This window comes from Monodelphis domestica, chromosome 3 (assembly GCF_027887165.1).
Source record: "Monodelphis domestica isolate mMonDom1 chromosome 3, mMonDom1.pri, whole genome shotgun sequence".
NCBI lineage: Eukaryota > Metazoa > Chordata > Mammalia > Didelphimorphia > Didelphidae > Monodelphis > Monodelphis domestica.
In genome coordinates, this window is record NC_077229.1 from 530,207,771 (window position 1) to 530,232,270 (window position 24,500).

General features: G+C 46.6%; 1 protein-coding gene across 7 annotated transcripts in view; it reads left to right on the forward strand.

The window, feature by feature from the left end:
* The window catches only part of SYK (spleen associated tyrosine kinase), a 115,355-nt gene extending 90,855 nt beyond the window's left edge, over window positions 1–24,500 (forward strand). For 4 of the 7 annotated variants that reach the window (XM_056825005.1, XM_056825008.1, XM_056825011.1 and 1 more), the window contains 6 exons: window positions 1,196–1,409; window positions 2,984–3,193; window positions 9,705–9,894; window positions 12,230–12,370; window positions 18,167–18,279; window positions 23,158–24,500. In XM_056825005.1, coding sequence (XP_056680983.1) covers window positions 1,196–1,409; window positions 2,984–3,193; window positions 9,705–9,894; window positions 12,230–12,370; window positions 18,167–18,279; window positions 23,158–23,230 — 941 coding nt within the window. In that variant the 3' untranslated portion in view covers window positions 23,231–24,500. The remainder of the gene's footprint in view (window positions 1–1,195; window positions 1,410–2,983; window positions 3,194–9,704; window positions 9,895–12,229; window positions 12,371–18,166; window positions 18,280–23,157) is intronic. The other 3 variants (XM_056825006.1, XM_056825009.1, XM_056825010.1) reach the window with 2 other exon arrangements.

The window sequence follows — 24,500 nt, forward strand, 5'->3', positions numbered from 1 at the left end:
CTACCCCTCTGCCCAGCAGCCCATTGGGAGTGCTTCCTCCCTCCCCTGTCTGGGGTAAGGTGAGGGGGGAGCTCACATGTGGCATGAAGGTTGCAGTTTGGGCACTCAGTCTCTAAAAGGTTCACCATCCCTGCTCTAATCTGTCTCTTGATTATCAGCTCCACATCACTGTCTGCCTGATTCCAATTCTACCTGGATATCACAGTTGTATCCAAAACGTAGGATGTCCAAAATGCGGTTATCTTCCAGCTCCAAACTCATCCCTTCTTTAACTTTAAATTTCTACTAAATATACCACCATTCCTTTAGGCCTCAGGTTTGAATCCTCTCTTCTTGACTCTGCCCGCTCCCCACAGTACCCTCTGTCACTCCCAATTTTCACAACACATCTCCCCTCCACCACTGTACTATCCCCTTAGGTCAGAGCCTCATAATTTCTGGCCTGGATTATTGCAGTATCTTCATAAGCAACGTGTTCCTCTCCGTTTCAGTCCAGCTTCCACTTTGCTGCCATATCATCTTCATGAAGTGAAAGTCTTCATGAGTCGCATAATCTTTATCTACACTTGGATCTTGAGTTGAAATCCTGTTAGCTCTCAGATGACACACAGAATCTTCAGAGGAAGATTGAAAACCTTCCACCATGTGGCTCCTATCGAGCCTTCCAGATTTATTTAGCACCATTCCCCCCTTTCATCCTAGAGTTCAACCAAATAGGCCTATTAGCTTTTCCCAAAGTTATCATTCCATCTCCCATCTGTATCCATCTGACAGGGACTCTCCTTCGGGCCAGCTGCGTTCTTTCATCAAGGCTCATATTAGCAGTCAGCTCTTCAGAGACCTTCCAAAGGATGCAAAAAAGGATCTTGACAAGCTAAACCTGTTGGCAGAATCTAAATTCGGGAGTACCTGGGCACGTCCCTTCACCCCCATTGCCTGGCCCTTCCTGCTCTTCTGCCTTGGAGCCAATGCCCAGTACTGCTTCCAAGATGGAAGGTCCGGGTCGTGTAAAAAACACAGAATGAATTCAATGGAAGAGAGTTCAAAGGGTTAAGTGGGAAGGGTTACCATCGCCTTCTTTACATTCAGTTCTCTAAGGCAGGGTGGGAGAGGCGTGGTTGGAGGGTCTCAGGCTGCCATCTTATTCCCAAAAGGTCATAGTTGCAATAAATGCTACTCAGTTCCATTTGTCCAGGTGGGATTGATGCAAGGGTGTTTCATCGGTCTGTAGACATGCAGAGGGAAGCTCTACCAATGGACACGGAAGTCTATGAAAGCCCCTATGCAGACCCAGAGGAAATCCGACCCAAAGAGGTGCGTCTGGACCGAACACTGCTAACGCTGGAGGAAGGAGAGCTTGGCTCTGGCAACTTCGGCACTGTCAAACGAGGTCGCTACAGGATGAAGAAGTAAGTCGCCCCTTGAGCCACGTCCGCCTCTATACGCGTTGTTCTCTGTGCCGTCGGTGAGTTGGCTGCATGTATCACGTGTACAGTCATCGCCTGCCCCTGAAGTACAAAGGACGGCCCTAGGTGGCGACGTCATCATGGCGTGTTCTATTTCGATGTGAATTTCAGGTAACATCCATACATAACCTAATTATAGACTACAGAGGGTTCTGTTGTAGCAGGCTTTGGGAGCTGGACCGCTGCCTGCAACGGGCAGTCTTTAGGAGGTGCCTCAGCTTTAGCTAACGTTTGGCTTGGACGACTAGCCCGCGTTCAGACGTAGCTGGACGGAAAGTGTCCTAGAGGCAGGGATAAAAGTCCTAAAATGACGTGTTCCAACCGCTCCGTGCAGTGCGACCCAGGAGAGTTGGAGACGCACGTGTCGAGTCGAGGAGGGCGTTCGCTGTCCCTGCAGTGGCCCTCTTGCCTTTCTTTCTTCCGGGGGGGTTCGGGACTGATGGGAAGCTCCCTCCCTCCCTTGGCTATTCTCGACTCTTGAACGATAGACCCCGGCCCCAAGCCGTGACCATCTGACTTCTCTGGGGAATTTCCAACTGCGAGATCCGAGAGGGTCAAGAAGTTGATGGGATGTTCTACACACACACACGCACACACACGCACACGCACACACATGCATGTGCACACATACACACATATATGCACACACACGCTCACATACACACTCACACACATATATGCACGCACACATACACACATGCACACACATACACACATGCATGCGCACACATGCACACACATGAGCACGCACATGCTCGCATACACATACACACACATGCGCACCCACATACGCACACATACACACGTGCACACACATATACATATACACACATACACATACGCACACACATATGAGCACGCACACGCTCACGTACACATACACACATATGCACGCACGCGCACCCACATACGCGCACATGCACACATGCATACACGCGCACGCACACATGCACACGCGCACGCACACATCTATACATGCACACACATACGCACGCACACATATGCACACACGTGCACACACACATCTGATAGTGATATGCAGAGCCAAGCGTGACAGCATTTTCATTTGTTGTGCTATTTTCCACTGTAAGTAGCTCCTGCTCCAGATAGGCTACACATTAAACCCACGTTCACGAGTCCCTAAAGAAACGTGCTCCGGGTTATAAATAGCCAGTTCAAAGGGGAACTACGGAAACAGCAGCCTTCCACGAGGTGGAGGACGAGCCTCGTGCCGTTGGGCTTCCCCCTCATTCATTTCCGTTTCTCCTTCTCTGGGCAACAGTATCTATCCGGTCCCGTCCCCGGGGTCGGAGCCTCTCTTGCGTTTCCCGGTGCATTGACCTCGCGAGCTCTCCTCCTTCCGGGAGGTGGGGGGGCCAGAAGGCCGACCCAGCCTCGCTGGCGTCGAAGGGAGCTCGTTTTCGCTGCGTAGCAGATAGACGGCCGGCTGTACGTGACGGTTCGCCGTCAGGAAGCGGCGTGTGTCTGGGCGTGAACGGCTTGAATTTGTTTTGCAGGGGGGATAAGCTAGTCGCCGTGAAGATTCTCAAGAATGAAGCGAACGACCCCGCGATGAAAGACGAGTTGCTGAGAGAAGCGAATGTCATGCAACGGCTCGATAACCCGTACATCGTCCGAATGATTGGGATCTGTGAGGCCGAATCGTGGATGCTAGTCATGGAGATGGCGGAACTGGGTCCACTCAATAAATACCTGCAGAAAAACAGGTACGTTTGCCCTCCGGGACCCGCGTTGCGGAGGTGGCCCAGCCGCTGGCGCTGCTGCGCTTCCTCCGCAGTAGGGGTGTCAGACACGCTCCCCCGTGCGCTCCCAGCCAGACGAAGGCGATGCAGAAGGACTCGGGGCGCGTCGTACGGTGCCAGCCCGCCAGGTCAGTCTGGAGCACGTCGGGACCTTTACGTGTGCTTCACGGCTCCACTGGTCTGGGTTGGACCCTTCCGCTCCACAAGAGTTAGCAGCGTGTTGTAAACGTTTCCCAGATACGCGCCACCGTCCCTTTTTCCTTCTTAAAGGACCTGTGCAAATGCTAAAGGTAAGGAGTGCCCAGAGGGGTCGTTTCGGTGGCTCTGTGTGCCTGAGGATGTGTTAGGAGGCTTCGAGGCCAAGAGGACAGAATCTTAAAAAGACTCGGCGCAGTCTCCACATGTTCCCCTTAAAACTTTCATGTCTCAAATCAAATTCTGCGATGGCAGAGCCAACAAAAGGTCCGGGTAAGACATTCTTTCAGCCTAACACAACACAGGAGGTTGGAGAGATCTAGGACAAGGAGAAGGAGGTCAGGACTAAGATTCACTGATGAGCCTAACTCCGAATACAGCAGAATTGGCCAAAGAGAAAAAACTCACTGAAGAAAACTATTTCTTAAAAATGAGGCCAAATAGAAGCTAATGACTCCAAGAGATAGTAAACGAAAACAAAAACAACACAATAAAAACAAAGTGAAAAGAATGAGGAAAAGAGAAAATAACTCACAGGAAAACAACTGATTTGAGATCCAGGAGAGAGAATTTAAGGATTATTGTAATATTTGAAAACGTGGTCAAAGAAAAAGCCTACACACCATACTTCAAGAAATCATCAAGGAAAATTGTTCCCATATTCAAGCACCAGAGGATAAAATGAAAATTTAAAGATGACCAATCGCCACATGAAAGAAATAGCTCCATGAAAATTCCCAGGAATATTATTGACAAATTCCAGAACTCCCACAAGGCAAAGAGAAAATATTGCAAGTAGCCAGAAAAAAACAACTAAAATACTGTGGAGCCATGGTCAGAATTATACAATATGTAGCACCTAAAGAAGTAGAGAGCTTGGAATATTATATATTAAATTATATAAATATAATTAATGTAATATATATAATATATGCTAGAGGGCAAAATAACTGGGATAACTATTAAGAGTAACAGACCAAGTAAAACTGAGTATAATTCGACAAGAGAAAAAAATTTATATTTAATGAAATAGAGAATTTTCCCCCTTTATAAAAGTTTATTTCTTTAATTAATTTAGAATTTTTCCCATGGTTACATGATTCATGTTCTTTCCTTACCCTCCTCCTACTCCCTTCCTATAGCCAAAAGCAATTCCACTTGTTTTTACATGTATCATTGATCAAGACCTTTTCCATATTATTGATATTTGCAATAAAGTGATTATTCAAAGTCTACATCCCCAATCATATTCCCATCAAACCATGTGATCAATCATATGTTTTCTTCTGTGTTTCTACTCCCACAGTTCTTTCTCTGGATGTGGATAGTGTTCTTTCTCATAAGTCCCTCTAAGTTGTTCTGATCACTGCATTGCCGCTAATGGAGAAGTCCATTACATTCGATTGTACCACAGTGTATCAGTCTCTGTGTACAGTGTTTTCCTGGTTCTGCTCCTCTCACTCTGCATCACTTCCTGGAGGTTGTTCCAGTCTCTATGGAATTCCTCCAGTTCATTATTCCTTTGAGTACAATCGTAATCCATCACCAACATATGCCACAATTTGTTCAGCCATTCCCCAATGGAAGGGCATCCCCTCATTTTCCAGTTTTTGGCCACCACAAAGAGCGCAGCTATGAATATTCTTGTACAAGTCTTTTTCCTTATTAGCTCTTTGGGCTACAAACCCAGCAGTGCTATGGCTGGATCAAAGGGCAGACAGTCTTTTAGCGCCCTTTGGGCATAGTTCCAAATTGCCCTCCAGAAAGGGTGGACCAATTCACAATTCCACCAGCAATGCATTAATGTCCAACTTTGCCACATCCCCTCCAGCACTCATTACTTCCCTTTACTGTCTTGTTAGCCAATCTGCTAGGTGTGAGGTGACACTTCAGAGTTGTTTTGATTTGCATCTCTCTGATTATGAGAGACTTAGAACAATTTTTCATGTGCTTATTAATAGTTTTGATGTCTTTAATTGAAAATTGTCTATTCATGTCCCTGAAATAGAGATTTTTTTTAAGCATTCCTAATAAAAAAACAAAGCAGAGATAAGATTAAAAAAAGGGATAATTATAAATAAAAGAAAAGAGTATAGAGGGAAATGTAGAGTTTGGTCCTGAGCTAAATGACTTAATGGATAGATCTTTGGGCCTGGAGTTAGGAAGACCTGAAATAAAAGAGGAAAGAGTAAGATTGTACTAGTATTGTACTCAGTTTTCCCCTATGAGAGCTACATAAATCTAACCATATAATAAATAAGAAAAAAGTTAAGGAGATAAAGAGAATCTTAGAAAATGATAAATATCAAGAGAAAACTGAATGAGAATAAAAAGGAGTATAGTTTTTCTCAAATTTAACTGCTATTTCCACAAAAAACGACTCTATATTAGGGCATAAAAACCTTACAACCAAATGCAGAAAAGTAGAAATGATAAATACACCCTTTTAAAAAGCACAATGCAATAAAATTATGTTTAACAAAGGGCTGTGCAAGAATGAATTAAAAGTTCATTGAAACTAATCTAATCCTAAAGAGTGAGTGGATCAAAGAATAAATTATATGAAAAAGGTAAGTAATTTCATTAATGAGTATGACAACAATGAGACAATATTCCAAAATTTGTGGGATGTAGCCACAGCAGTAATAAGGGGAGAAAGAAAGGGTATCAATTAATTGGGCTTGCAACTAAAAAAACCTAGAAAAAGAACAAATTAAAAATCTCCAATTAAACACCAAATTAGAAGTCTTGACAATTAAAGAAGAGATGAATAAATCAAAAGTAAAAAAAAATTGAACTAATAAATAAAACTTACAGCTGATTATATGAAAAAATACATAAACCAGGTTAATGTAATTAAAAGAAAGAAAACCAAATTACTAATATCAGTAATGAAAAGAGTGAAGTACCACAACTGAAGATGAAATTAAAATAATTATTTGGATTTATTTTGCCCAATTATGTGCCAATAAAGCTGCCAATCTAAATGAAATGGGTGAATGTTTACAAAAATATAAACTGCTCTGATTAATAGGAGAGGAACCAGGATATCTAAATAACCCAATCATATAAAAAGAAATTGAACAAACCATTAGTGAATTTCCTAAGAAAAATCCTTTGGACCGTATGTGAATTCTACCAGACATCTAGGGAAAAACTAATACCAATACCACATAAACAACTTTTAAATAGAGTTAAGAATGTGTTCTAACAAATATGTTTTTGATACCTAAACCAGGAAGAATCAGGTAAAAATTATACTGAGAATACAGGGCTGGCTCAATATTGGGAAAAAAAAAACTACCAGTATAATTGGTCGTATCAATAGCAAAAATTATGATTATACTAATAGATCATAAAAAACTATTCCTATTAACAACAGAAGAAAGCAAAGGAATCAATGATGCAGAGCAAGCATTATTTATCATGGGGATAAACTGGAAGCCTTTCTAAGAAGATTAGAAGTGAAAAAGGCATGCCCATTATCACTACTATTATTCAGTATTGTACTTGAAATGCTAGCTTTAACAATAAGACAAGAAAATGAAACTGAAGCAATAAAAAGTCAATGAAAAAACAAAATTCTACCAGACATCTAGGGGAAAACTGCAGAGTAATGCAGACAACAGTAACACTAGAAAATCAATGAAAAAATTAAGAACTTCAGGAAAGTTGCAGGATATAAAATAAACCCACATAAACTCTCAGCATTCCTACATTACTACCAACAAAAGCCAATAGGAAGAGATAGAAAGAAATTCCTAATTCAAAGTAAAACTGCAGACAATATAAAATACTTGGAAATTCACCTTCCAAGACAAACCCACGGATTACATAAACACGATTACAAAATAAATGTAAAACGGATGAAGACAGACCTAAACAATTAGAAAATCTGAATTGCTCATGAGTAGGCAGAGCCAATATGCTACAAAAATTAATTTACTTATTCAGTGCTGTATTAGGGCTAGAAAAAATAGTCACAAAAGTCATCTGGAAGAACAAAGAATGAAGAATATCAAGGCAGTAGCAGTACGAGATTTTAAGTTGTTCTCTAAAGCTGTGATCATCAAAACAATGTGTACCGGCTAAGAGACAGAAGGGGGGAATCAATGGAATAGTCTTGGGGTAAATGACCTCAGCAACAAAGTGTTCGATAACCCCAAAGATCCCAGCTTCGGGGACAAGAACCCACTATTTGGCAAAAACTGCTGGGAAAATTGGAAGACAGTATGGGAGAGATTAGGTCTGGATCAACACCTCACATCCTACACCAAGATCAACTCGAAAGGGGTGAATGACCTGAATATAAAGAAGGAAACTATAAGCAAATCAGGTGAACACAGAATAGTATACTTGTCAAATCTTTGGGAAAGGAAAGATTTTATGACCAACCAAGAGAGAGAGTATATAACAAATTGTAAAATTAATAATTTTGATTACATTAAATTAAAAAGATTGTATACAAATAAAACCAATGTGACCAAAATGGAAGGGAAGCAACAAATTGGGGGGAAATTATAACAAAAATCACAAAGGTCTAATTTCTCAAATTTATAAGGAGCTAAGTCATTTGTACAAAAAATTCCCCAATGGACAAATGGTCAAGGGACATGAATAGGCACTTTTCAGATGAAGAAATCAAAACTGTCAATAATGAATAAGTGTTCCGTATCTCTCCTAATTAGAGAAACGTAAATCAAAACAACTCTGAGCTTTCACCTCACACCTAGCAGATTGGCCAATATGACATTAAGAAAAATAATAAATGCTGGAGGGGATCTGGTAAAATTGGGACACGAATGCATTGCTGGTGGAGTTGTGAATGGATCCACCCATTCTGGAGGGCAATTTGGAACTATGCCCAAAGGGCACTAAAAGACTGTCTGCCCTTTGATCCAGCCTTTGGGGTTTGTAGCCCAAAGAGCTAATAAGGAAAAAGGCTTGTACAAGAATATTCATAGCTGCGCTCTTTGTGGTGGCCAAAAACTGGAAAACGAGGGGATGCCCTTCAATTGGAGAATGGCTGAACACATTGTGGTCTATGTTGGTGATGGAATACTCTTGTGCTCAAAGGAATGATGAACTGGGGGGGATTCTATTTCTGGACTTGATTTGTTACAAAAATATACAGTATAAAGACTATATTTGTCTAGTGTTTGATAAACCCAAAGATCCAAATTTTGAAGGTAAGAACTCAATAGTTGACAATAATTGCTGAGACAGCTAGAAAGCGGTTTGGATAAAGTTAAAATGGATGTGATTTAGACTTAAAGGATGATCTCATAAGTAAATTAGGGTTAGAATTAGTATAGAAAAATGTACCTCTCAGATCTATAAGAAAGTAATAGATGAGATTATAGCAAGTAATACATATATATGTATATGTATAATTTGATTAAATGAAATTTAAAAAATACTTTTCCACAAACAAAACTGATGCAGCCAAAATTAGAAGGAAAATGGGAAATTGGGGGAGGGGGCAGTGATTTGCCATCACATTCTCTTGATCATGTCCTCGCTGCTCAAATAAGGACCTGAGTCAAATTTGTGAAAATAGGAGCCAGTCCCCCAAGGGACAGATTGCCCGAGGATGTAAACAGGCAGTTTTCATAAGAAGATGCCCACGCTATTAATAATTCCATGAAAAGATTCCAAATCGCTCTTGTTACCTGTGAGATCCCACCTCCAGACCTCTCAGATTGTAGTGAGAATTGAAAGGAAGTCGACAGCATGTTATCGGCTCTAAGAAGTTGGAAAACCTGGGAAGACACGTGAATTCCCCGGCAGTGAAGTGATCAGAACCGAGAGGACCCTTTGCACAATAAGAGCAACGTCGTGCAGCGATCAACAGTGGAGGGCTTGGCTCTCTGGATCAAGACAATGACTGAAGACAATTCCAAAGGGCACGACTCAAGTGAAAATGCTCGGCCCTTCCAGAGGAAAAGTGGATCCGCTCTAAATGCCGATCGAACCAAGCGGCACTTTGTCAAAACTTGGCTTCTACTTGATTTTGTTTGCGAATCCACGTGTGCCATTTCTGTCCAATGGCTTGCCTTCTCAAAGAAAGGGGGAGGAGAAGGAGGGAGGGGATTCGAAGCTCAACAATCTTAGAAGAAATGGTTTATCATGTAATTGGGAAATGAATGAAAGAAATAACGATTACATTAAAGGGGCTTCGTAAAATTACTCCTCCGTGTTGGGCAAGTTCATATTTCAGTCCGTATTGTCTGTTGTCATAAAGAATTGACCTACTTCTAGATCTGCTTCTAATTTTCAGGCATGTCAAGGATAAAAATATCATAGAACTGGTTCATCAAGTTTCAATGGGGATGAAGTATTTGGAGGAGAACAATTTTGTGCACAGAGATTTGGCTGCCAGAAATGTGTTACTCGTTACCCAACATTATGCCAAAATCAGCGATTTTGGGCTTTCCAAAGCACTTAATGCGGATGAAAACTATTACAAGGTGAGTATTTCGTCAGTGTCAATACTAACTAATGGTTTAAGAATGAAACTTAGACCTACGTGTCCTGCAGTGTTCTTGTTCAGAGTCCTTCGTCTTCATGGTCTTTTACAGTCCAGCAGACTTTTGTAAACTGTTGGCCCGTGAGACGTAGACCCATTTTCTTGGCTCCAACAATGCCATCTCCATGAGAGAGGGCTCCATGAATGGCTGGTCACGAGAGGCCTTCGTGTCGACTCTCTCGTGGTATAGCTAGGATATTATGCATCGTTTCAAACAGATAGAGATCTAATTTGGTGGAAATGTGTTTATTAGGGGGTCCTTTTATTTATGGAATTGTAAAATAACTTTCTTATTTCATAGCTTAAATGGAAAGAAAGCAAGCAGGAGAAACTTCTTAGAAGTTATTTTTAACTCCTAACTTAAAAAGAATTTCTATGTACAGTAGAGCAGAAAAAAGTCGGTTGTATATGAAACGACAGAGTACTTTAACATGTAAATTTGAACGCTGTCTTCCTTGCTTATAATTCTTTTTCAGCCTTCCTTCTACTCACTTCTATGTGTTTAAATAATGTTTCGATGACTCCGTTTTCCTTTTTTCCCTTTTATTTGTTGTAGGGTTTAGCCTTACTCTTCCTTTCTCTCTTCATCCCCCAACTAGAAAAAAAGGTGGGGAAAATCTCTTTCACCAAATATATATACAAATTCCCCCATTGGACATACTTGACAATACGGGTCTTAGTCTGTAAGCTGAGGCCGCTACTTCTTAATCACTTCATAAGAGGCCTCATCTTTGGTCCTGTAGGATTGTGGCCGGTTGTGGCGCTTTCTTACATCTTTCCAATAGTTCCCTCGTGTTGCCGCAGTCTGATGAATTCGAGTCCATTTCACGCCGGGCCAATTCATCGACTTCTTCCTCATGTTTCTCTAGTCCGTTGGCTCTTCCCCAACGGACAGGCAGCCTCCTCGTCTCCGGTCCGTGTCTGGGGGGGTTTCACCTTTATGTGTGAGATTGCTGGCTCTTAAGATGGGCTGAGTCTGTGTTTGTTCGTTCCCGGCTCCACCACCGTGCCTCAGTGGGCCTTTGGCGCTCCTGCGGCCTGTTTCAACTGGGCATGAAGGAGAAGCTCCGAGCGGCGTCAGCTCCCCTCGCTCCCACTCGGAAACCCTAGACATGTCTGGGAGCGGGAACGGTCTTCATTCGCAGACAGAACATCCTTGCCCGTCTCTGGTCTGGTGCCGCCACGCTTTGTCCAGATCCTTCGATAAAGGGGACCTTAGTAACGACTGACCGAATAAGGCAGCCCGCGGGAGGCTCCGGCTGGCGCGTGTGCAGTCGGACGCCCAACACGAGGCTGTCCCCGAGGCTGCATCGGTTGGTGCCGTTCTAACGAGTCCATCCGTCTTCACGAACACCGCAGACGCCATTCGCTATTCTCCGCCCAGGGCAAGGCTCTTGGAGGTCCCCCCTTACGTGGAGGACCTTAAAGGAGTCCTGAAGTAAGAGGGCGGAGAGCGCTTCCCTCTTCACTAGCGCTGCTTCCTCCCTCTTCAAGCTGCTCGTGCGTATCCTCTCCCGCATACGGAAGGCCCCCAAACGCGGCGTTCTCTGGCGGGGGCCTCCCGGGCCCCGGAGCGCCCCCAGCCCTGCCCGTCATTGGGTCACCGACCACAGCGAGGCCCGTGGCCGGCAGCCCCTCGGTCACCATCTTTGCCCCCCACAAAAGCGGCGGGCGCTCTCTTGGTACTCCGAGGTCCTTTCTCTGCATCGCTTCATGGTCCCAGAGGACCCTCCAGCTTCCTTGTGTGTCCAGAAGTCATTCTTCTCATTTGCTGGCCTTTGATGGCGTCGCAGATCCAGATCCACACGCTGCGGGTGGCCCTGGGCGAGGCCTCCTTGCTCCTCCCCTGCCCTGGGCGCCATTTTGTCGGCCCTCCGAGAGGATCCAGCCTTCCACGGACGCGGGCGATCGGCTGACTGTCCTGTTCATTTCTCGGAAAGGCCTGTGAGCTGCTCCTCCAGAGCCCCGAGGCTGTGTCCCTCCATGGAGTAGGGAGTGCAGGGCCGGCAGGAGGAAAGGGGCCCTCTGGGGGGAGGCCGAAGCCCCGACAGACCAAAGGGCTTGCTCGAGGCGCCCCTGAGCGGTGGAGCTGCAGCTTCAGCCCAGGCCCTCCGGCTCCAAGCGGAGCGCAGATAGCCCTGAGCGTGGGGGGTGGCACGTCTCGGGGGGCACCGACGGGCTCCAGCGTCCCCGGAATGCGCCCCTTTCTCGGGGTGCTCCGGGGCCCGTCTGTCACTGCTCCCTTTTCACGGCACCCCTGTGCTCGTTTGTTCCAGGCTCAGACTCACGGAAAGTGGCCCGTCAAGTGGTACGCGCCGGAGTGCATCAACTACTACAAGTTCTCCAGCAAGAGCGACGTGTGGAGCTTCGGCGTGCTCATGTGGGAGGCGTTTTCCTACGGGCAGAAGCCGTACAAGGTGAGTCGCTGCGAGTTGTTTGCCGTGTTAGGTCCCCGGGCAGGCAGACGGCGCGTCTCTCGGGCCCGTGTCTCACTCCTGGCCCTCTGAGTGTGAATGGGGGACTTCCTCGTGCCGGGCCGTGCCGGGCCGTGCCGGGCCGTGCCGGGCCGTGCCGGGCCGTGCCGTGCCGGGCCGTGCCGGGCCGTGCCGTGCCGTGCCGGGCCGTGCCGTGCCGTGTCGGGCCGTGCCGTGCCGGGCCGGGCCGGGCCGTGCCGTGCCGTGCCGTGCCGGGCCGTGCCGGGCCGGGCCGTGCCGTGCCGGGCCGGGCCGTGCCGGGCCGTGCCGTGCCGTGCCGTGCCGGGCCGTGCCGTGCCGGGCCGTGCCGTGCCGTGCCGGGCCGTGCCGGGCCGTGCCGGGCCGGGCCGGGCCGGGCCGGGCCGTGCCCCATGGAGAGCGCGGCTGGAATCGCTCAGGAGCTGGAACTCGCCGCTGCTCTGCAGCCCGTTCCTAGGAGGTGGTTCTCTTCCTCGCACTTAGCCAGCTCCCATAGGAAGCTCTTGGCTAGCGCGTTTCCCCTGATACGTCAGACGGTGCGGCGATAGCCTGGCTTTGTTCTTGTGCCAGGACAGTGCCGTGGACGGGTTCTAACAAGCTGGCTGGAGGGAGACGATCCCAGGTTCGTGGGTCGCCTCTGGTAGCTGACGAAGGTGCGGGCTCGTTTCAGTGGCCATCCTGGGGGACGGGGTGAAATTGCACGGGTCTTGACCCATGCGAAGCCCATTCTGCACTAGCCCTGGCTCTCCTCTTGCTCGGGGCTCTTCCTCGATTCGTAACTCTCAGGTGACACCAGAAAGCACCGTTTCGGCTTCCACCCTCGACACGATGATGGGCCACCAGCTGCTGGTGCTGTCCGAAGGGCACATTCCGTCACTGGCGATGCCTCCACCCGAGCCGTGGAGTCGGGACTCTGACCGCCGGGGGGCTGTCCTGTCCCCGCACTCCCTCGGAGCCCGGCCGAGTGTCCGTCTGCACATACAAGATGGAAGCCCAGATTGCGCCTTCGCTCACTTCGAGAGTCTGCTGCTCAGACGTACGTGGAGGGAGTCAGACTGCGCCGCTCCGCATCCCCGGAGCGTGGGCTGAGCAGGCCGTGGGGCCTTCCTTTCGCTTCCAATCTTGTCCTCTTCCCTGGCCACTCTCCTGCTGCCCCCACTGCACTTCTCAGACGTTCTCCTCTTCCTCGAGCCTCCTTTATTGAAGAAACCAGATGATTCCTCAAGTTTCCTCCTCCCTCGTCTCTCTGTTCCCGGACGTCCCCGACGCTGTTTCTCCCCTTACGTCCTGTCGACTCTGGTCAAGAAACAGCCCCTTTCTGAGCAAAGCAGCCCTCCACGTGTCACCCCTGCACAGGGTCTGCTCTCATTTCCAGCCCCCACGACAGGCTTCCTCATTTCTGCCTCCGGGGACTGGGGGTGTCCCTGCTGCCGCCTCTGATCCACCCTTGTCTCCCGGACCTTTGTCAGAGCACTCACGAGAGCCTCCTGTCCTCAGTCACTGTCCTCCGCCTCCACTCTCCGTGAAAGTCCCTACTTCCTCTCAGCGGCTCTCTTCCTCGCTGCTGTGGCATTGACAACTCCCCCTCCCAACTTACCGGTGATTTCTGATTTGTTCGCCTTGTTCCAGTCATTGTCTGTCTGAATTTCTCACAGCTCCTCCTGGCTGGTGTCTTCTCTGCCTTTCACTGGCACAGCCCCGTCCAAAGGCTCGTCAGCTCCTGTCCACACTGTCGTCTTCCCTTCCTTCCTCGCCTCTTCCTCCTCGGCACCTTCTACGGCGCAGCCAGCGATCGTCTTTATCTACGTCTGTGCACACGTCTGTGTACATGTGAGCAGATCTGCGTATTCCCCTCAGTAACATATAAAACAGGCTCCCATCGACTTCCTGAAGCTCTCGGCCCCAAATGCTCCCCCTCCTTCCCTTCTCTCTCACGGAGTGCAGACGTGTCGCCGTGTAACGCGTGTTCCATGTGGGTCGTGCCGTGTTGGATGACACACAAAGAGCCCGTGAAAAATGCTTGAAAACAATGTGCCCAGATGTGTGCGCAGACGCCGGCGGTTCTTTGTCTGGAGGCAGGAGGAGAGCAGTTTTCAGCACGCGTCCTCGGAGCTGTCTTCCATCGATGTGCTGCTGAGATGGCCTTCGTGAAAGCCATTCGTGGTTGGCGTAAGGAAGCAGCCGGTACTGGTGCTACTGGCTGCCGCGCTCCGGCTCTCGTCGCATCGCTGTGCATCAGCTCATGTGAGTCTTTCAGGCTTCTCCTCGTCTTGCTTGTGCTTCCTATCGCACAGCAGGATGCTCGGGCTGTCCTTTACCTGCATTTGTTCAGCCTCCCCTCTCGGCGGACACCCCTTCAGTGTCTGACTTCCCGGCCACAAAAGAGCTGCCATCGATGCTTCCGTGCAGACGGGTCCTCTTCCTTGTCTCTACTGCTGGGCCAGCCAGGAGGCACCCTTGGACAGTCTAGACAGCTCCTCCAATGGGGCATGACGGCCCGATCTCCTCGCGTCCTGATCTCCTCGCATCGCTCCCAACGGTCCCGATCTCCTCGCGTCGCTCCCAAAGGCCCTGATCTCCTTGCATCGCTCCCAACGGCCCGATCTCCTTGCATCGCTCCCAACGGCCCGATCTCCTTGCATTGCTCCCAACGGCCATGGTCTTCTGCTTCGCTCCCAACGGCCCGATCTCCTCACGTTGCTCCCAACGGTCCCGATCTCCTCGCGTCGCTCCCAACGGCCAAGGTCTTCTGCTTCGCTCCCAACGGCCCGATCTCCTCACGTTGCTCCCAACGGTCCCGATCTCCTCGCGTCGCTCCCAACGGCCAAGGTCTTCTGCTTCGCTCCCAATGGCCCGATCTCCTCACATCGCTCCCAACGGCCCGATCTCCTCACATCGCTCCCAACGGTCCCGATCTCCTCGCGTCGCTCCCAACGGCCAAGGTCTTCTGCTTCGCTCCCAACGGCCCCGATCTCCTCACGTCCCAGATCTCCTCGCGTCACTCCCAATGGTCCTGATCTCCTCATGTCGCTCCCAAAGGCCCTGATCTCCTTGCATCACTCCCAACGGCCCGATCTCCTTGCGTTGCTCCCAAGGGCCATGGTCTTTGCCTTCGCTCCCAACAGCCCTGATCTCACATCGCTCCCAATGGCCCTGATCTCCTTGCATCGTTCCCAAGGGCCAAGGTCTTCATCTTCGCTCCCAAGGGCCCTGATCTCCTCGTGTCGCTCCCAACGGCCACAGTCTTCGTCTTCACTCCCAACGGCCCCGATCTCCTCACGTCGCTCCCAATGGCCCTGATCTCCTTGCGTCGTTCCCAAGGGCCAAGGTCTTCGTCTTCGCTCCCAAGGGCCCTGATCTCCTCGCGTCGCTCCCAATGGCCAAGGTCTTTGTCTTCGCTTCCAAGGGCCCCGATCTCCTCGCGTCGCTCCCAATGGCCCCAATCTCCTCCCGTCCCTCCCAATGGCCAAGGTCTTCGTCTTCGCTCCCAACAGCCCTGATCTCCTCGCATCGCTCCCAAAGGCCACGGTCTTCGTCTTCGGTTCTGTGCCGGTCTGACGGCTGCACGTCGCTAACTCAGAACTGCCGTACTTTGCATTTCTCCAGTCAGTGACAACTTGGAGCGCCGTCGCCATCACAGAGAGCTTCGGTCTCCCCACTTGGAAGCCGCTGTGCATTCTGGTCAGTGTGAAGCGGTTCTCTCTGTCCCGCACAAGTGAAGCCGTTCCCAGAGACTGCTGTGGAAATGTCCGCCCCTCTCTGCCTTCTCCCCAGTCTTGGTCCTGCGGCTTTGGGTTGTGCAGAACCTCTTTAATTTAACAGGATCGAGCGTCCATTTCCCACCCTGAGACGTCTCTGCCCCGTGTCTGGCCGCAAGTTCTTCCCCTCTCCGTAGATGTGACACGGGCACGACTCTGGGCTCCCCTCATTGGCTGTGCTAACGCCCATTTGGCTTTGGCGGGCTGTGGGGCGTGACAGGTTCTTCTATGCCTGCTTTCCAGCCTCCCCTTTTCTAGGCTCTCCTTCTAGAGTAAGTTCCGCACCCAGAGCTTAGCGTGGGGCTCACCAAAAACTGAATCATTGCAGTCACTTACTGCTGGCTGTCGTGTACTTAAGCTCTTCCACCAACCCGCCACTCGACTTCTTAGCCAGCGCGAGACGGTGTTCAGGGTTCCCACTTCAGTCTGAGATCGGATGTGGCTGAACCGCCTCCCTGAACACCCCTTCCATGAATTCTCTTGACTTCCCTGACTCTGAGCTCCTCCAGAGGAACCCGTCCAGCCTGTCTTCCTGGCTCTGTGAAGTGACTGGATGGCGCCACAGAAGTGAATTGACTTGGGCGGGTCTTCACTACACTGTCAGCCTCTTTTCCCGCTGTTTAAATCTCACGTCGTTGGGTTCATACGGGCCCGACGACCAGCTCTTTCGCATCGTCTGCATTACTCTAATGGTGTTTCTCCCATCTCTTGCTTTTGGACTTTGTTGGCCGCACAGAGACGTACTGCGGATTTGTGGCGGTCTGTTTCTTCTCCTGCAAGTTTGCCAAAACTGCTTGTTCGTTGTTCCTCTGAGCATCTCATCGTCGTGTCCACGAAGAGCGATCGCCGAGTTTCCTCATTCCCTCTTCTGGTGTGACCCAGCCTCATCCAGTGGGGACGTGGCTGAAACCGAATCGGAACCCGAGACCTCCCGCCTCTAGACCTGGCATCTCGTTCCGCCCTGTCACCCCGCTGGCCGCTCCTCTATCTCTCAGCGCCTCTTTGTTCATGTCTAGTTATAGCTAGAATTCCTGGTGGCGTATCGAGGCGACGACGGGCATCCTCACCTCCGATCGTATCCGGAGCACTTCTTGCTTCTGAGGCCATTACAGAGAGCACGTGAGAACTGGTGCTTCTCCTGAGAAAAGCCCTTCGGCCGGGGCTCTTTTCTGTTCCTGATGGGTCGGGTTAGCGTTTGTGCGTGTCCGGGTTCCTTTTCTGATGTTTTTCAAGTTGGGCTCTGTTGCCAGGGCGAGGGGACGCTCTGCTCAGCTTCGACGCTGTGTGCCACGAGCTAGCCACGGCGCTAGGTCTAGGACTTGCACGTTCCATTTCTTCGAGGGCGCTCACTGCCCCTTTAGCCTGTGCTCTGGCTTGTGACGGCTCCTGCTAGTCCTCCTTCTTCCCTGGGATTGCAGCCCAGAACCACCAGGAAGTAATGCCCGCAGTCTCGCACTCAGCGCCTGGAGAGGACATCCCATATTCTCCTCCTGACCAGTTTTCTAACCTCCTCGCCGCTGGCGGACCGAGAGCTCTGGAAGCGGCTTCTCCCCGCTGATTCCGCCGATTCCGGCATCTGGTGTTTGCTCGCCCTGGGCATGGTCTGCAGTTGAGTGCCCTGCCTCCTGGAGGCGCCCGTGGCCACGCTCTCCTCTCACTCCCAAGAAGGAGACCTTCCTGGGGACTCTCTTTAGATGGGGCACGGTCCGGCCCGCCCCCTTGCTGACCCTGCCCCTGGACTTCATTCTGAACCCTTATTTCCCCACGGTTTGGAGAGGAATCTTGTTTTTAGGTTCCTTTTCCTCTCTTAATTGGATCCTGGAGATGATGTGCCCAGGCAGCGTCCCCTCGGGATTATGGCCATTGCAGTAAGCCACAAGTAAAGATCTGGGGCTTTAAGACCCTCGAAGAAAAGAAATTAGAATACAAATGCTTGAGTTTTTCTCTGGGTTGGCATTCCTGTACCTACGTAATCGCCTCAAATGCCTTTTACGCTTTCCAGGGAATGAAAGGAAGTGAAGTCTCGGCAATGCTGGAAAAAGGAGAGCGAATGGAGTGTCCTCCGGGTTGTCCAAGCGAAATTTATGATCTCATGAAGCTGTGTTGGACCTATGAGTGAGTACAGACTATCGGGCTCCTGATGCACCCGATTGCTTGGTGGGCTTGGGGGCTGTTTTCTTAGGCAGAAGAATGCACGCGTATGTCCGAGTGCCCCGCTCTGAGTCCAAACCAGCTTCCTCAGCACTGACTCCAGATTTAAGTGAATCCGCGCATCCTTTCTCCACTAGCTACACGAGACTTGGAAATACTGGATAGTCAGTAAACCAAGGCCAAATAGTAAACAGAGGTCGCAGGTGTTCTACAGGTTAGACAGTCTACAAGGCTAACAACATCTCAGTTCAATCAGTAGAGAACTCTTGATCTCAGCAAGGGCAATTCTCTCTAAAGTCCTTAGGGATACAAGTTAGAAGTCACTAATATGTCAGAGCCTTCTTCCTCTAGATGTTGAAGGCTTCAAAAGTACCTGTCTGCCTGTCTCTTTTCCCTATTTTGTAAAAATTAAAATTAAATCTCAAATTATAAAATATTATATTTTAGGAGGTTTGTTCATGATCATTAGAAATCAAGGAATAAAGAGGATATAAAATAAAGACCACGTGCCCATGGCTGATTATTCCATTTAAAATCCCCACGCTTAGCTTACCACCGCCCCACGCCTGACGTCATCATGCCAAAAGAGGGCTAAGAGGACCACCCACTCTCTAATATCCTCTGTCTACAGGAAGTACATAATGACAGGAAGTCAGTGGGCTCCTGGGAAATGTAGTTCTTTTTTTAGGGTAACCGATTTTCAGTACAGTATCTGACTTCTGAAAAGTCTTTTGAACAATGAAAGCCTCACCAACTCCGCCTCTTACTGAGATCTTCAGTGTACTGACGCAGTATGAAAAATGCCCCAGGGATATATGTATATACACTTATAGTTATATAACAAGAAAGGTCTGAATCACTGAAAGCTGAGAGAAAGATCATCTAAAAAACTCCAGAGCACCTAGCGATAAACTTCCAAACTAAGAAATAAGTACTTTCCTTGAAGAAAATATAACACACTCAACTAATATTACAATGCAAAGGGAAATAATGCAAACAAGAACAAACAAGAAATTAAAAAGTGGTTCAAAGGAGAAATTAAATCCACAAAATTCAGGAAATTCAGATATGTAAGACAAAAAAAGCAATATATTTTAAAATAATATACAAGAAGAATAAGCTTATGTGTTAAAGATTTTGATGAAGTAACTGTGTTAGAATGTCTTTTATCTGCATATATCTTTGTGTGGTCTTTAGTTCTTCCAGCTATTTCATATCAGGGGTTATTTAAACACAATTACAAAATACTTTTCACACAAAGATAGATCTAAACAAATGGAGACATGTTTGGCCCAACATAGTATGATAAAAATGACAATTCCAACTAAGCCTATTAATTTATTTGGTTCCAAACTAAACTACCAAAGAATTATTTTATACAAGTAGAAAAAATAGTAACAATTCGTTTGGAAAAGCAAAAGGTCAAGAATATTCAATGCAGTTATTTTAAAAATCTTAAGGAAGACAAGCTAGCAGTTACAGATTTCAAACTCTCTTTTCATAGTTTGTATAATCATCAAAATATTCTGATACTGGTAAAAAAATAGAATGGTGTATCAGTGAACTAGATTAGCCACATATTAAACAATAGTAAATGATCACAAGTAATCTTATGTTTTATAAACCCAACAGTCCAAGGTTTGGGGGAAAGACCTTGAAACTTGATGACAATTGCTGAGAAAACTAGAAAGCAGTTCGGCAGAAACTAAGAACAGACCAACATCTCACACCACATCCCAAGATAAGGTCAAAATGGATAAATTACTTAGACATAAATAAATTAGGGGATCATGGAAAAATGTACCTGTCAGATCTATAGGTAAGGGAGGACTATGAACAGACAGAAGATAGAAAGGATAATGGGAAGTAAAATAGATAATTTTGATTACATGAAATTAAAAAGCTTTTGCAGAAACAAAATTGATGTGGACAAAATTAGAAGGAAAATCAGAAACTGAAAAATTTGAAATAAGATTATCTGAAATAGACCTTATTTCTCAAATATATAAAAGTAAGCCAAATTTACAAAAATCAGATCCATTTCCGCAGTTGATAAAAGTTCAAAGTATGTAAACAGACAAATTCCAGAAGAAATCAAAGCTATCAAAACATGAAAAAATGCTCTAAATCACTACTGATTAGAGATTTGAAAATTAAAACAACTCTGAGATTAAAACAATCTACAGTGGTCAGATTGGCTAACATGACAGAGTTCTGGAGTGGACACAGAAAAATTTGGAAATTAATTCCCTGTTGGTAAAGTTATGAACTAGTTCAGCAATTATGGAGAACAATTTGGAATCACACCCTAGGAGCTATAAAACTGTGCATACCCTTTGACAGTACCATTACTGGGTCTGTGTCCCTAACAAATCAAGGAAAGATAAAAGGACCCATTTCTACAACAATATTTATAGCAGCTCTTTTTGTGGTGGCAACATTTAGAAACTGCAAGTACTGTCCAATCAGTTGGCAAATGATTGACAAAGTTGTATTCCATGATTGTAATGGAATACTGTTATATTATAAAAAAGAATGAGCTAAGATGGTGGAGTAAGGAACCTTTCAGACTCGCCCAAACACACCTTCAAAACACACACACGCACAAGCCTCAAAACAAATGCTGGAGAGGCAGAACTAACAAAAGACAGTGTTCCAATACCAGACAACATGGAAGTTCAATAAGAGGGACCCATCTCACTGGGGTAAGAGACAGTGCACTCTAGCTCAATTCAAGGGTACTTGAGGGAACAGAGCCTAGCTCGGTCTTAACAGGCTGTGCTCAGAGGGCATCATCAGGAGGGGTAGAACCTGGTTTAATCTGGCATAGATTGTTTCTACATAAAGCAGCTATAAACCTCCCCACAGCAAACCAGCTAGATGGCCCCCTCAAAAATATACGCTGCAGGACCTAAGGGCAGCCAGCCAACCCCAAGCACCAAAGTAGCCCACAGTACAAACTTGTAATAAAACATCCCACCCCAGTATTACAGCTGAAATTCCCACCAAAAAAATGAACAAAAGAAAGAGAAAAACCTGACCTTAAAAAAGTACTTTAGTGACAAGGAAGATCAAAATGTAAACTCAGATGACAACAATGCCAAAATAGTAACATGTGAAGCCTCAAAGGAAAGTGTGAAAGGCTGTCAGATTCCGAAGGAAAGAGCTAAAAAAAAAAAATCAAATAATAAGATAGAAGAAAAATTGGGGACAGAAATGAGAGTCAACACCTTAGAAAAAAATACACAACTCCCTTAAAAATTAGAATTGCGTTGATTAGAGGAATGCAAATTAAGCATTTCTGAGATACCACCTCAAACCTATCAGACTGGCTAATTAGATTAAGAAAAAAGAAAATTATAAATGTTGGAGGGGATGCAGGAAAACTAGGACACTACACTGATGGTGGAACTGTGAAGTGATACAGCCATTCTGAAGAACAATCTGAACCCATGCCCGAAGGGCCGTAAAATTGTTCATGAACCTTCAACGAAATCTGTATTGCAAATAGATCTAAGAAAAAAAGGGCCCCCTTGTACAAAATCATTTATAGTAGCTTTTTGTGGTGACAAAGAATTGGAAACTCCATATGAATTGGAATTGGAGTATCCATGATTGTCATGTAATACTATTTTGCCATAAGCAACGATGAATAGGACAATTTCAGAAAAACCTGGAAAGACTTATAGGAGCAAATGCAAAAGTGAAGTGAGTAGAACCGGGAGAGCATTCTATACAGTAACATCAGTAATGTATGATGGCCAGCTGCTGAATTATATATTGTCAACAATGCAAGGGTCCAAAGCAACCCCAAAAGACTCATGATGAAAAAGGCTGTTCACTGCCATAGAAGGAACTGATGGAGTCTAAATGCAGATCAAAGCATACAGTTTTCCACTTTATTTCCTTCATGTGTTTTTTTCTTGAATGTGTGGCATAGCTTTCCTTCACAACATGAAGAAAACAGAAATAAGTATTGCATGATTTTAAAAAATAGAAAGATTGATCAATAGATTTGATTAGGTAAACAAAATGCAAAAGCAAATGATGATAGTAGCCTAATGTTTGAAAAAAAAACCCAAAAGTTCTGAGCTATTGAGCTAAGTAACCACTTTTTTGAAAAAATGCTTGGAAAACCCTCCAATGGTTGCTTTTGTTTTCTGATGTCTCCTAAAATCATTGGCTTTCATTGCTCCTACTCTTCTTTTAAAGAGTCATTTTCTTCGGTGAGCTTCATTTGCTTATCCATTTGACCACTTCTCATTCATAAGGATTTGTTTTCTTCAGTGGATTTTTTTTAATCTGTTGACTTTCTAATTTATTTCCCCAAATTTTCTCCTCTCTTACTATTTCACGGAGGTCTTCCCAGTTCAGATGGAATCCCTCCAGTTCATTATTCCTTTGAGCACAATAGTATTCCATCACCAACATATACCACAATTGTTCAGCTATTCCCCAATCAAAGGGCAGCCCCTCATTTTCCATTTTTTACCACCACAAAGAGCTCAGCTATGGATATTCTTGTACAAGTCTTTTTCCTTATTACCTCTTTGGGGTACAAACCCAGCAGGACTATGGCTGGATCAAAGGGCAGACAGTCTTTTATTGCCCTTTGGGCATACTTCCAAATTGCCCTCCAGAATGGTTGGATCCATTCACAACTCCACCAGCAATGAATTCATGTCCGACCTTGCCACATCCCCTCCAGCATTTATTGCTAGGAGCAATACTTTTTCAAAATTTTAATTGAATTATTCTCATTAGTGGCAATATCAGGCACTATAGATGTGCCTTTATAGATATGTATGTTACTAAATAATACTTTTTTTTTCTTCATTTCAGGGTTGAAAACAGACCTGCATTTTCAGCTGTTGAATTGCGACTACGCAATTACTACTATGATGTTGTCAACTAACAGATCCAGGATCTCAATTCTTGCTTCCTTTGGGGAGCATCAAAGAACAAAATGTCTGTGACACAACTTTTACTATCATTTCCTTTGCTTATATTGAACATAGTCACTGTCCAAAGATAGAGACAAAGCACAGTTTACAAAGCAAACATGAGGGAAAGTCAGAGAGAGAGAGACAGAGAGAGACAGAAAACCAAAAGAGAATAGAGTATGGAAAGGGACAGTAGGATCAAAGGAGTTTTCTAGCTTTAATTTGATTTCCTCTTTAATATGAGCTTTAAGAATCTATTTTAACAAAAATTATTTTCTGTTTGACCAGTTCTCTGCCTTCTGTGTATACTCAAGTAATGACTAGGCCTCAGGTATTGCCACATATTTTCAGTATTTACCTATCATAGAAGAATTACTTGGAATTGGACGACGTAGAAAACGATGAAGTGGGATAGTAAGAATGGTATAGAAGAAGATGAAAGGGGAAAAGGAGGGCAATAGCTTAAATACGGTATTATTTTTTCAGTTTAAATAAAGCCTTTCTATGGTGAAACATTTCCTGGGAGAAAAAGTTTGTTGTAAAATCGAGTGGAGATCGTGCTGGTGGGCGGACTTGAATAGAGTGAAATAGTTTCATTCGACGACGTACATGAAGATTCTGTTTTGTTTTTATCCAGTGATTTGCTTTTGTGTCTTTATTCCTAGCCAAATGCCGGTGTTCAGGGGAGGGTTAAGCACATTGGATAGGGCGGCTGCCCTTGGGGCATTGGCAGAACCAGCGAGGACTGTCCGAGTCCAATAAAGCCTGTTCTTAGTCCTTTGCTTTGGCAGGAGACTCGGCCTCCCCTCCGCTGTCACCAGCGCGTCGTGGGCTTTCCTTGTCGCCTCAAGTGAAGAGGGGCGTGTGGGCCTCGAGCCAATCCCCAGTAGCGACTCCTAGATGGAAGGTGGGGCTCAAAACGGAAATCCTGACAGCGAACAGGACTTGGAGTTGAGGGATGGGGAAGGACGAGGCCGAACGGGAACTTCGGGCGCTTCCCTCCCGCCAGTTCTGCCGGGCTCCAGACTGGGCTAAGAGAGGCGACGAGGGCCCAGAACACGGACCGCCCTCGGAAGCGGCTGTCCCGCCAACCCGGGCTGGTGCCTTTTGTTCTCTTTTCTGATGGGCTTCTTCCCTCACTGTACGCTCGATTCGCCCGATTCCCTTCTGGCTTTCCAGTGTAGACCTTCCAGCTGGATGCTGGCGGGCGGCTGCTTCCTTTAATAAAGCTTTTTAACTGGG